At 39.8% G+C, this 13619-nt stretch overlaps 1 protein-coding gene across 1 annotated transcript in view; it reads left to right on the top strand.

The window, feature by feature from the left end:
- The window catches only part of AGBL1 (AGBL carboxypeptidase 1), a 278153-nt gene that overhangs the window by 141535 nt on the left and 122999 nt on the right, over window positions 1–13619 (top strand). The window contains exons 19-21 of the mRNA XM_075506626.1: window positions 1319–1448; window positions 6266–6397; window positions 10457–10633. Coding sequence (XP_075362741.1) covers window positions 1319–1448; window positions 6266–6397; window positions 10457–10633 — 439 coding nt within the window. The remainder of the gene's footprint in view (window positions 1–1318; window positions 1449–6265; window positions 6398–10456; window positions 10634–13619) is intronic.

Below are 13619 nucleotides of genomic sequence, written 5' to 3'. Positions count from 1 at the left end.
AAATATTCTTAGTGACTCTTATTATTTCTTTGTCTTCCATTCTTAACTGGTTCTCCATTGTTTATACTTTTTTTTTAAAGCAGTCCTGCTTTATCACCCTTTTCTTTAAGCATCATTTGCAAGGCATTGATAATGCCAAAGATGCTACATGCAACACACCCTAGCTGCAGTGCAAGGCTCTGCCAATACAACAACAGACCACATCCCCAGGAATACATTTGTACTTTATTTTGTTCTAGGAGGCTGGAACAGCAAGGGTTGATGCAACTCCGTAGCTAGAAATTCACCCAACGCTTAGGATATTTTTTGTTTTTAAAAAATTTTTTTTTTTTTAAGCACAAGCCAGCCCAAGTTTAGAATGCCACCAGAAGCATTCTAGTGCTGAACTGGATAGTATGGAGAACATAAGGATCTGCCACAATCTCTCACGTGCTGGAGGGTTGATTCCTGAATTTTGTCAGCTCACCGCGATTTGAAGACTGTGAACCAAATTATAGCAAATCCTTTGAGGAGTGTGAGAAGGCTCTGATCTACATGCAGTCACTAACAAGGCAGATTAGTTGCATTTTGCAAAATTGTACAGTGATGTACTGCTCCATACGGTCAAGTATCCTGCACACTCTTCCGTTGATCACTGAGTCAGTTACAGAATATGTTCAAGCCAACTAAGGGAAATGTTTTCTCAGTGCAAATCTGGGATCCTTATTTAGCTTTTTATTCAGCCTTTGCAGTGAAGCTAGGTAATTGTTCTACATAATGATATAGCATGCATCAAGATCTTCTTGATGTGCTTCAGATAGCTGCATTTCTTGTGAGTGGAGAAACTTAAATGAGATATCCAGCTCATCTCATTTAAGTGCATTCATATTTCAGACTGGTCAAAGAGATTCAAGTGCCTGTCTTCAATTAGAATGAGTAGGAGTTGGATGTACTTGTTTGTGGAGGTTTTGAGAAGCCTGTGCTCTATGTAAGCTGGGTGAATTTCATAGATAGCACAGAATTTAGAACATTGCAGGAGACTTTGTTTGTAAGTAGTCTTTTGATTTGTACATACTTATGTAAAGGAAAAACTGCATTTATTTTCAGGACTTGCAACTATGTGAACCACAGAAGTAAAGGAAATGATAAAACTCGTATACTATAAGCACCTTTGAAATATAACATGGTCTATTGGTTCATTCCAGCCTGATGTTCAAACCCTTTACATCTGTGTTCTAATTGCCATTCCCTGTCCTGTGCCAGGGCTTGCCAGAATCAGAAACTTTTTGGAATCAGCTGTTGTTTTGCTAGTTTGTGATGTGTTGCTTTCTGATTTCAGCCACCGTTGTTCATTGAGTGGGGATGATCTGAACAGACAGTGGTTGACACCCAATTCCCAGCTCCATCCAACTATTTACCATGCCAAAGGTCTTCTCTATTACCTGCGCAGCATTGGCCGGGCTCCTCTGGTGAGTCTCTTCCAGGATCTTTTGTGAGTTACTATATATGGATTGCTTACTGTAGTTGCATGAACAGTCTTGTTTTAGAGCTAGAGCGATTTGGAAAGCATCATGTGCTGTTACACTTTCATCTTACAGAAGTGTTTTGAAAGTCTTAGATATTTAATACTTACTGAATCTTCTAACCAACAACTCCAAATTCCAGAATCTCTGCACACCTGGAATACAATGAGAAAATGAATTCCTTAAAGCTCTTTAATATCCTTGAAGTACTCCAACTAAGCTAAATATTATGAGTAGCTTATTGCTATCTTCATGGCAATGATAGGAGAAATTCCACAAAGATTTAGTCTGAATGGATGGTGCAAAAGCCCATGTTGGAACAACCCATGCAATTGCAAACACACAGGAAGTAGCCCTCAAAATGTCTGAACTTTCCTGCTGCTTTGGCAATGGGAAGAAAATGGCTGGTTTGGGGGGATACCAGAAATTCATGAGATGGTTCTTGTCTCAAAGCTGCAATAAGGATAGGGATGGGATCCATCCCATCTGCTCAATCTTGTTGCCCAGCAGAATGAAAAGATAGTTCTGAGACTTCAGGAGAAAAAACACAGGGAGGTTCAAATTTTAATGAACAGATGTGGATGCACAGACTGGCAGGTTGGCTGCTGATAGCTATAGTTGGGCAGGAAATGTCCAAAGACACGAAATTCCCTCTGGGTTAGATGAGAAAAAACCCAGACAAGGTGAAAATGTCTGTGAACTTCTTTAAGTGAATTCTTGCGGGAATGTGGTTTTTGGCTACGACAACAGCCCTGAAGTTAATTCTGCAGCCCGAGGAATATTGTGGAAACTCAATTCACAGTTGTGAATTTACTCACTAGTCTTTTCCTTTGGTTCAGTGCAATGTCAGATCAGTCTTGTTTTACCCTGCTATTTGCTATCTGGCCTTTTTTAATACACAACTATCCTTGTCATATCCAGGTGCATAAAGTTGAGCACGCACTCAGTGCAAGTTTTCATCATTGCTGAGTGAAGGGAGACTATTGATCCTATCATCTCCCTCACTCACAGGCTGCATGTCAGACTTGGTAAACTGATTTTTTTCTTTGCTTTGAAGAGTACATTGATTTTAGTTTATACATGCTCAAAAATGCTTTTTCCCTCCTCCAGAAGAGAGCTGGGTTTCTTCTTTTTCTCCTCCCCCCCCCCCCCCCCCCTTTTTTTTGCCTCCAAGATCCCATGGAGCCAAGTTCACTGATAGACAAATGATTTCTGTGAAGTGATTTAGTTTCATTTATTCTGGGATGCACAAGCAGTTTCTTCAAAGCAAAGAAAAGCTGCTTGAAGGAGAAAAGGAAAGAACTTTAAAGTTAACAGCCTTTCAAACCAAAGCCATTTTAATTGGTAACTTCTGTAGACAACAGCCTGCTAAAAGTGCCTTTTTATTTTTTTAATTCTCTCGTTGGCTCTGGGAACCCGAGTAAGACAAGGGACTGGATGCCCTGTGGCATTGCAGCCCTCTGCTGCATGGGATCTCCTTTCAACTGAGAGCAACGAAGTGGGGAGCGTTGGAGACCTTTTGAATGGGAGCAGCCAGGTCTGATGGGGAGAGGGAAGTTGCTCTCTGCTTGAGCATTTGCGGTGAGAAACTGCTGTGGTTTAGAAGTTATAGTTGACAGTGCAGCTGCAGCATGCAACAGGGCACCCGCAGCTTGCCCAGAGAGTCTGAGCTGCAGTGAAGAGCAGGATGCCCTTGGAGGGGACAGAAAGAACTTCCTAAGGACTGGGAGGCACTGAGCAGAGTTTGCTGCCGTTCAAAGGCATTATATCAAGGCGTTATATCAAGCTTGGAAACAAGTACCTGCTTGCAAGGATGGTAGCTCATTGTGAGGAAAAAACCCTAGGCATGTCTACCTCAAAACTCAGAGATTCAAAGTCCTCTCACAATGCCACTATGGAAAAAAAATGAGAATTTACAAAAAAAAAAAATAATTTCAAAATGTTCTGTTTTCCAACAGATTTTCTTGCTTTCCACTTTCTATTTTGCTTTTCCTTTACTTTAAAAGGTGCCTGGTTCTGTGCCTCATGAGGAGGGTTGTTTTTGAGTTAGAAAGCAGTCTTTACCTTTAGGATGACCAGTGCTGGCAAATAACTTTTAAATGGATAAAAAATTGCATGTGTGTCTTGAGTCATATCCCAGTGAGTGCAAGCCTTGGGAGTCTGACCGGTTTGTGCGTATTAGTGTCCAAGCCTTATGGAAAGGCAGGCTGGAGAAAAAGGACCGGTAGGTCCCATGTTTGCTTAGCATTTGCCCAGGCATATCATATACCAGGAAGAATTCTGTATTGGGTGCTCAAACTACAAAATATAGCTTAGCGTTGCTGGATGATGAGGCATAAGCTACCCTGTAGTGTGAAAATGAGGCAGAAGAACATCTTACAAAGAACAATTCATTATAAACATTGGGAATGACTGCAGCATCCAGCAAACTTAATTAAAATGTAGCTCTATGCAACTTGCAAATAGAATGAAATTATTTCTAGTAGCACTGACTCTGTTGTGGAAGCTGGCGACAATCTGAAAGATCCCGTGGCCTGAAACAGCAGCAATACCACAGAACCTGGCTTTGATAATCCTTTACCAATACAGAAATCTCATTCCAGACCTGTCACTAAGGACTCATCTGCAGATTTCTTGAGGTGCGGAATTATAGACCTGCTACTGATCAGGCAGCTCAGGTATCTAACTGTCTGATCATCCCTGTGTGGTTTCTGATATGTAAAGTAATATTTTAGGCAGATAATATATTGTCTTTTGTGTGTTGGTAATTCTGTAAATTGGCAGGTAATTGATACCCAATTGAGCTGGGTTCTCTGCCTTGAAATAAGACGAAAGCTATAAAATCCTCTTTGATATTCATAGGAATAAATTCTAGGTGGTACCTGTGGTTAACCTAAACTATGACTGTGTATTGCTGATAGCTTAGATGAAACACTAGCTGGAAAAATGTCGGTCATTAAGAGAACCAATAAAAGCAGCTCTTTTCAAGGAGATATTACAGGATAACTACACGTGGTTCAGACAGAGTTACTTCAAGTGCAGGGGTTGCATAAGCCCTGCAAAATATGCACACAGCCCGAGGGGGGCTGAATCTCTGGGGTCTGTGCAATATTGGCTTTTTTTCCTTTGGGAATGATGCTGGTTGTAGTTTTGCACCAATGAGCAGCTCTCGGACTGCCCTGTTTGCCCTCCTCTTTCTGCCTTTGCCAGGTGGCAAGGGTATAAGTAAAGCGGGAGCAGTTGTTGCTGGGTAGGTCAGTGTTCACGTGCTTCAGGTGTGGAAAGTGCATGCTGCAGGGACGGGGATGTGCAGACCCAGAGCCCTGCAAAGAGAGCTGGAGGTGAGTGGTGGTGCAGGAAGGAAAGTTGACAGGTCAGAAACCAAAAGAAAAGGAGCAAGCATACAGGCTATGAGATATGTATAATTAGGAGCTAATTAGGAGCAGTGAGAAGGTTCTCATGCAGGTGTGCCTTAGCCTCTCCAGTAAGTCAACCTGTTTGTCAGAGGAGTTGAAAGAATGTACATGCTCAATTCCTAGATAATTAAACTCCCTGACTTGCTGCAGCTAAACTTAGTTACTGTATAACTGGTAAATAAACATACTAGGGTAAATCTTGCCCTAACAGTTGGTGGAAGAAGCTCATCTACTCCATCTGTTTCTCCCCTCTTGTATATATATTTATGTAAGAATACGTGCATTTTTTTACCCCATATTTCTCCCCCATCTCTTTTTATCTTGATCCATAATTCTTCCCTACCTTCCTACACCCGTTCTTTTTTCTCCGACATATGCCCTGGAAAACTGTTTCAATGGAATCTTGAAGCTCCTTTCTACTCAGTGCTGAATATTGGTTTAAAATGAACCAATTCCTTCTCTTTAGAAATTCTTGTCTTTTCATTGACAGATTTCTGAATATTCCTGATAAAGACATGGAGAATATATGTAACAGCAGTGTGTATATCGACTTCATATCTCAGAGGGCACTGAGATTGATTATTCTTTAAGACTTGGGTCAATATTTACCTCTTGGGTCATTAAATCATGATTTTCATTTCTATAGGAGTCGATATCTGCCTATAAAGGCAATCAAAACTTCCGCTAAAACTGCGAATGTGCCTTGTGTCTAGTTCACATGACAGCTGACATAAGAGAGATGGATTAGATAGGCAGATAGATTAGACAGTGTGGAAAGAGATTATTTGCCATGAAGATAGGTCACGTTCTGTGTTTGGCTTCCAGGAGCTAACGCAAAGATCTGACAGCATTGTGCAAAACAGTTGCACAATTATATTTTCCTGAAAATTATGTAGCACAGGTTTTGAATTTAAAGAAGCCAAAGTGATGATTAATTGCTTGGGAAAGCATAGATTTCAAATCTCATGAGGATAAAGCTGGAGTTTAGAAGTAGAAAGAGCCTGACAAATTGCTCTGTTGTTGTATCATAAGTCACCATGAACCCTTAAGTTCCTGAGTTGCCATGGATTCTTGCACAGGTGTCATGTTTATTTCTGCTGCAGATGGAAATGCACCAGTCTTGACTCTGGATCCCTGAGATCATGTCAGATTGAATAGATAAAGCAAGATACAACTGACTAACAACGTTTGACACAGGTTATAGGCATGGCACAGTCTAAGTTCCCCTGAAGAGACCTGAAAAAAACATTAACCTCCCACTATCGTGTTATAGTGCTTATTATGAATAACCAGGAAACTTTTTCAATGTTCAAGATTTTTCCACCCCCCACTCCCTCCTCTCCCTAGGTATTCTGTGACTACCACGGACACTCCCAGAAAAAGAACGTGTTTCTTTATGGCTGCAGCATCAAGGAGACCTTGTGGCAAGCAGGCTGCATGGTTGACACAGCAGTTATCACAGAAGATGTTGGCTACAGGGTAGGTCCATTTTCTTCCTTTCTGCAGTTGCTGGCGTGTATGTGCACCTACGCAGCTAGTTAAGATAAGGCCAGCTCACAAATTTTGGAGATAGGTGCACACTTCCCATACTCCAAAGGAGTAATGGTCTGGAGAGTTTCAAAATTATGCATAACATCTTCATGCACCAGATATTAGCAAGAATGTTGTCAGTAGATGGGTCCCTATTTATTTCATTTTAGTAAGGTGCTGTGTTATAAGCTTTGGCTACAGACTAATTGGACAACCATATTTTTGTGAGTTTTATAATCTCTAAATATACATACGCTTTTGTCCCCTCACCCTATCATAATGAGAAAATAAACAGGAATTACGTAATGGTAACTGAGAAAATGGCAATGTGCTACTGTCCTACTCAGTTGAATTGCTTCATCACAAAATGCTCCTGGTCCCACTGAAAATGCCAAAGAATTCAACAGGTGTCAAACAGATCTAACATAGTGGAGTTATTTCCACAGCAAATGCTTGGTGTCATAGCTAGGGAAATTTTTCTGGAATTAGAAAGAACAAATACTAAAATCTGTTAAATAAAACAGCTTTTAAATAATAAAACAGGAAGCAGAAATAACTGCTTCCTATGAATGTGTCTTTCATCAAACTGTTCTCTGGATTTCCTGCCTGTCTTTTTTTTTTGTGTGTGTGTCTGTTTAGATGATATTTTCCTCTTAAATGACAAATTTCTGTGGAAAAAAAAGAATCTTATAAGCTCTAATTACAGTCTTAAAAAAAAAAAGTTAATGTCACAAAATATTAATTGTGGCCTTAAACTGATTATAAGAGGTATAGCTTGGTTCACTCTAACCTGAAAGAGGCTGAAAAGTCTCTTTCAGTTTACATCTCTCTCTAATCTTTACTACTTCAGCACAAACGTTAATTATCCTCCCATAAGGATGCCACATCTTCCGTGCTCATCTTATGGCATTGTACACAGCATACCAAAACTTTACTGGAAGAAAGTGCTCCAGTGTTGGTCGTGAGGGGTCCCTGTGGCAAACACTCTATTTCACAAAGAGAGCAGGACTTTCACAAAGAGAGCAGGACTACTTAGAGTCAGGACATCTTTTGCTGTGTTTGAATTCAGAGGACTTGAAAAGGCTGAGGATAGTTTGCTGTTACACAAACAGAATTCAAATGCTGCTTTCAGCATCTGGAGCCTGTCTTGAATCTGCAATGAAGAAAGCAGGAGTGAGGCTCCAAGGCTGTCCAAGAATGCTCTGTAGCCATCTATAGCCAAGAAATATTTTGTGGTTCAAATCCTCTCTTTTGCACAAAAGAGGAGACGGGTGCCTGCTGCAGTTTCTGCCTATGGGTCACCCTCTTCCTTAGGCTGATAGTCACCCCTGTCTCAGACCTGCTTCCTTGCACTATTTGCACAGGTTTCTCTCCTGCCTCCTGAGGTAGTTGGGAATTAACCTGGCCTCCATGATTGATTTTTCTCTCCAGAAGCAGGAACCAAAAACCTCAAGAAAATGTTGGTTTTGGAATGGCCTTTGCTTGATAGGTCATAGACTCAGCTGTAGCCCTTGGCAATATACAGGAGTAAGAGTCTTCAGGACCTTCTAATATTTGGTGGACTTGGGTGACTTGCACAGCGTTGGCACCGCAAAGCCCAGCCTGAAGATTTGTCCTTTTGATAGCCATTCCGGGCCCCTTTGACAGCAATCTCTGCAGGGACACCAGTAAAGAAATATAATTCCATTCTCCCCTAATGGGATTGGAGGTTTATTGACAGGGTCCTGTGTGAGGGGAGTAGCTTCCTTTGCTGTTGTACATGCTAAATCTAGCTGTGCGTAAGAAAGGGAGCACAGTCACACTGCTGCATTATCATAAAAGCATCCTTTAAAAGGGTGTGTTTTCACCCTTTCAAAATATACTATTGAAAGATAATTAATGAGAAGAATAAGTAGAGAAGAAAGAACCATTAGTGTGAAATCCAATGATTGCTGGTAAAATGAAAAGAATATAAAATTCAGATTTGCTAATGCTCCTAAATGAGTTCTGGATACAGAGACATAACTGTTACCTGCCAGTGTTTTTATTTAATTAAATGTAAAAGATTGATTACACATATAATTTCAATTGTTTTAAAAAGCTAACCTGGATTAGGGATCTGATTATTGTATTTGATAGTATATATTTACAAAAAATCTGTGTGTTGGTTCAGATAAGTGCAGAATGAAAACTATCTGAACCTTTGCATACAGTTCAACTGGATCTCATGATTGTGCTGAGGCTTATAAACATCTGAGTGATATGTGTCTGCTGCATTTTTTTAATTCCTGTTGAACCCAAATCCAGGAAACCTGGAAGCACTGCATGAAAGCATGCTGTTTTGTGATCCCCATGCAGCAAATAACACTTTGAAAGTAATCCAGAATGCTGGATGCTTAGCCTACAGCAAGCAGTCAGTTTTAAAGATTCCTCTGTTCAGTATGCCCACGGGAAAGGGAATGCTGTGGCTCTTAGTAGCACACTGGAAGTCTTGACTTAAGAGTTAGGCTTATGGTAGTCTCAGATTTAAAATGGAATCTCTTGCTTTGTTCCAGTTTTCTCCACCTCAGTTTTTTCATCTGGAAAATGGACCTTATAGATCTCTAGATCTATACCTTATAGAATTGGTAGAGTAAATTGACAGCCGTAGCCAGAATACACTGAAAAATGAAAATTACTTTTTTGTTACGGAGATGCGTACAGTTAAGCTGTTTGCGGGAAATATTGCAAAATAGTTTAGGCCAAAGATTTATCATTCACATCAAACATGTTTTAGGAAGAAACATTATTCTTTCATTTTCAATGAAACTAAATATTCTAGTACACTGCTATGAAGTAAAGCTCAACAGAACTACAATTACTCAGAATCAGTCAGTGAAACTGATTGTTATTGGAAAGTGAAATTAGCTTGTTGGCTTTCACCACCCAAACTGAATGAAATTCAAGGGTAAATGCCATTAGCAATAAGCAGGAACTCCTTCTATATGATTCCATTCAGTTCAGATGTTTAAGAAAGCTGTTGTCAAAGAAATAATGAATGTCCTCATTTTGCTTGCTCTTCTCTAGATGGATCAAATGGTCTTTTGGCATATGTTGTAGTTAGCATACCAGCACTAAAATTTACACACACACGTGCGTGTGTGTGTGTACCTGAAGGTCCGGTTTCTACATAGAGCACACCTAGTGTTTATGTATTTAGTATGTTTTTATAGAGTGTAAAACTAAGTAAGTGTTGCCTCTGCACTGATGGAAATATTTGATACTGCAGTGTATTAGGAGTGTTTATAGACTTTGTTGTTGGGAAATACGATTTCTAGAATAAGAAAATCACTCAGGGCTAAGATGTAATTTTTACTGGGTTTTCATGATTACTTTTTATTGTGATTCTCTAAATGAAGTGTATAAAACATAACATTTGGACTCAGATGAGAATATTTTGGTGTGTTTCACAATGCAAGTTAGTTAAATGTTGAGCTCTATTTTTATATAATTATGTGTGACCTTCCATGAGAATACACATTCCCTTTCTCTGGTCTATGCTAGGTTCAGACAAAACTCTTTCCATAGCTGAATGCCTTGTCAAATTGTGGATGTATGATGGGAGGAGATATAGTATAGCTGGAGAGGGGAGAATGGGAATATCAGGTACTGAACTATGACTGTAGCCTTCTCAGCAGCACAACAGGAAGGTGTAGGTTAATGTTAAAGCAGCTTGAAAACAAAACTCTCTAAATGACTTCAGCAGTCCCAAACTATAGGGTGTGAAAATGTTTGATTTTGAATGAGATATATACCAAGTGTACTGGATATTTTGCATTTTAGCCTTTGGGATGAAACAAATGTTAGAATCTGAGGATTTCACATGGGATGGACGTAATGCACTGGTTGGAGCTCTCAGTAACAGTGTCTACAGATAGATTTGATGATATACACATTAAAAAACACAGGTGTCTCTATATATGTGTGTATGGTATAAACACACACATATGTTCAATTCATTTTCTCATCACTGCTGATATTTTCTCATAGACTCTTCCTAAAATCCTGGATAAAGTGGCCCCTGCATTTGTCATGAACAGCTGCAGCTTCCTGGTGGAGAAGTCCCGGGAGTCGACAGCTCGGGTGGTGGTATGGAAGGAAATGGGTGTGTTGAGGAGCTATACTATGGAAAGCACATACTGTGGCTGCACCCATGGACTCTACAAAGTGAGTAAATCTTTTAAAGAACCCTATACCATCTTCCTCCTAATGCATATCTCATAAGCTTGGAAGGGTAAAGCGGAGGAGGTAGCCATTGTCTCAACGCTTATCGTTGTCTGCTCTCTCCAGACCCATGTAGCCCTGCTTCTGAGTTTCTCCTCATGAAATCTTTCTGTGATCCCTCGCTCGTTTACCTTCCATGCCAGGAAAGTAGAGTCCTTGCTCTGAGGTTTCATTCAACAGTGAAATAAAAAGAAACTCCAGTCTGGAGCCAAAAGCATTGAGCTGAAGAAAGGAGTGGTTTTGAGATGATACAGGGCACTTATCCTTATGAGGGTATTCACAGAGTTGTTAAAAATGTGTTGGCAGGTCATATGGACATCTTTGAGACTAGTTCTAAGGTAATTACCTTGAATACTAGTGGCACCAAGCTCTTTGGTACAGGCTAGCTACCTGAGCATTCACCTGGCTAAATTTAAGAGCCTGCACTGAGAATCCTGCATTTGGAGTTGCCTGTTTTTGACAGCCAAAGGTAGCTAATCTAAGGCTAGTTTTGACAGCTGTCCATGAGCTCCAGGTATGCCTGTGACTCTGATCTAGACAGACCTGAATTTCCCATCAAATGAGGTTCCAGTCTTGGTAGGAAGGGCTGTATTCGTACCAAATGCATCAGAGATATCAGTCTATGAGATCTCGCACTTTTTAAGTACATAGAATGAACACTGGTAATTGTATTTGAGTGATCATAATTCTCCATTCGCTCAAATGGTGAATTCTTTCTCTTGTTCCTTTCCCAAACCTGTTGCTTTCATTGAAAGGCTTCCATGTTCCACCTCGTTTCTCCCACTAGGGAGCAATCCTTATCTGTACAGCATTAATAAGCAGTTAAGGATCCTAAAAGACCCTTAAGGAAAGAGCCATTATTACAAATAACAATTAATTAATAAGACATTCAAATGATTATCTTTGGAAGCTCTATACTAATCCTTTTACCTCTCTGTAGAATGTAGTCAGGAAGTACTCAGCTGCTGTCTTAACCATGCTCTACTATACACATATCAATTCCAAGACAGGAAAAGCAGAAGAAAAAAAACAGCAGACAGTTTAAAGAAAGAGAATATAATTGCCCTGGGCATTACATCTAACACTCCCTACTCCTGAGAAGTGTTACTGTTTTTTTTAATAGGCACCACAGGTCAAGACAGCGGTTTTGAATCTTTTTTAAACAGTGGGGGAAAATCTACCTCAACTGAAGCCAATGACAAAACTCTTAGTGATCGCCATACAGAAGGATTTCACTCATTTCCTATATGACCACAGTAAGGCCTAAAAACAGTGAAACATCAGACTGTATCAATATCTAATGATTTGTTCTTCTCCTTCAGCATCTGTGAGGTCTTTAACCCAAATTTGCTTTATTTGTGCCATTAGATGCTTGAAATAGTAGGAAGAGAACTTTAAATGCCACATTCAGATGTTGCATTTAAGCACTGTGCCATCCATGGGGGCCCTGTATTATATAGCAGAGGCACCAAAAATAAGCAGAAAGACCTAATGCAGATGGTTTGGGATTCTTTTTTAAAGAAATCCTTAAAAATGTGTGAAATTATTTTCTACATTCTTTCTTGTCCTCTTTTTCATCACTGATCAGGACCACGGGCAGCCACTGAGGACAAGAGCAAGGTGACATATGAGGGCTTGTCACTGGTGACAGAATCCAATGTTCTCATGGCCCGTAAGGAAGTCTGTAAGCTGTAAAGCAGTTCTGAAATTTCCATTCTGAACACCCTGAAAAGCTGAGTCCCAGTTGGATCATTGGGTTATTTTTATGAGGTCACATATCCTTTATTTTTTTTTTTCTTTGTTTAGGATTATCATTCATCTCGCAGATGGAGGATACATAAATATTCCCATGAGGGGGCATTTCTTCATTATTTCTTCATAATGCTCATAATACAAACACTTTTTGCAGTTTCTCTGATTCAGGCAGCTTTACAGTATTTCTACTCATTTTTTCCAAGTACACTAAGTACCCAACTTGTTAGTATCAAAATGGAATATAATTTCTTATGTTGACATTTGTGCTGGAGTTCCATATAAATACATAAACTCTCTCTTTCAAATAATTGATATTAATAGGCTATTTCCTCTTCTTTTTAGCAGTTTTTGGAGTTGGTTCTTGCTTGCTTATTCTTACAAGTGGATTATTTAGAGTATGGACTTGACAGGCTGACCTGAAGATTTCATTGCATAATACCATTTAATACTCAGCTTCCATCTATCAAGCCAAAACTACTTCATTAATATCTGGAAGCCCTCAAAATTATTCCTGTAAACTGGAAATTAATCAAATTAAGAGGTCACGTTTTTCTAGAGACTTCAACCTGAGTTCTTCACTCTTGGACCCTCAAGTTGATGCGTGTGTAAACAACAGACTGAGACTAACACTCAGGCAGGAGATGTCAGCATCCTATATTTAGAGCTTTCTGATATTTGGATTAGTAGATTTGCGTTTAACTGTGAGTAGAATCAGTTTCTTAATGGCACAGGATTGATCTCCCTGTAGGGATATATCCAGAATCTCCCCTGGACAAGCACGTCCTTATGTTTTTGATATTTTTGTATCTTGAAGTACAGTACAAAGAGCAGCTAGGATTTAAAACATCCCATTATATGCATCAGAGGCTCCCAAGTCCAGCATCATTCAGTGAATCAGTGGTCAAACTTCTAATAGAGTGCAGCAGACCTGGATCCTGGTCTTTAGCTTTTTTCCTGCTTCTAAGTGATGAAAGTAATTCATTCAAGTAGCTGTTTTGCTGGCTATGAGCACAGATACAGTGCTTGGAGGTTGCACAGAGACATCTGATAGGCATTGTGCAAAGGATTTAGGAAAAGCAAGAAAGCCTTATAGAGGCTGCAAGAGGTTAAAATATTAATTGCACAAGGCTGGTAAATGTGCCCCCTCTCACCACGGAGCAATGATGAGGAAGGG

The sequence above is a fragment of the Mycteria americana genome, chromosome 6 (genome assembly GCF_035582795.1).
Source record: "Mycteria americana isolate JAX WOST 10 ecotype Jacksonville Zoo and Gardens chromosome 6, USCA_MyAme_1.0, whole genome shotgun sequence".
Classification (NCBI taxonomy): Eukaryota; Metazoa; Chordata; class Aves; order Ciconiiformes; family Ciconiidae; genus Mycteria; species Mycteria americana.
The sequence above is the reverse complement of the archived record's forward strand: the minus strand, read 5'-3'. Positions and strand labels throughout refer to the sequence as shown.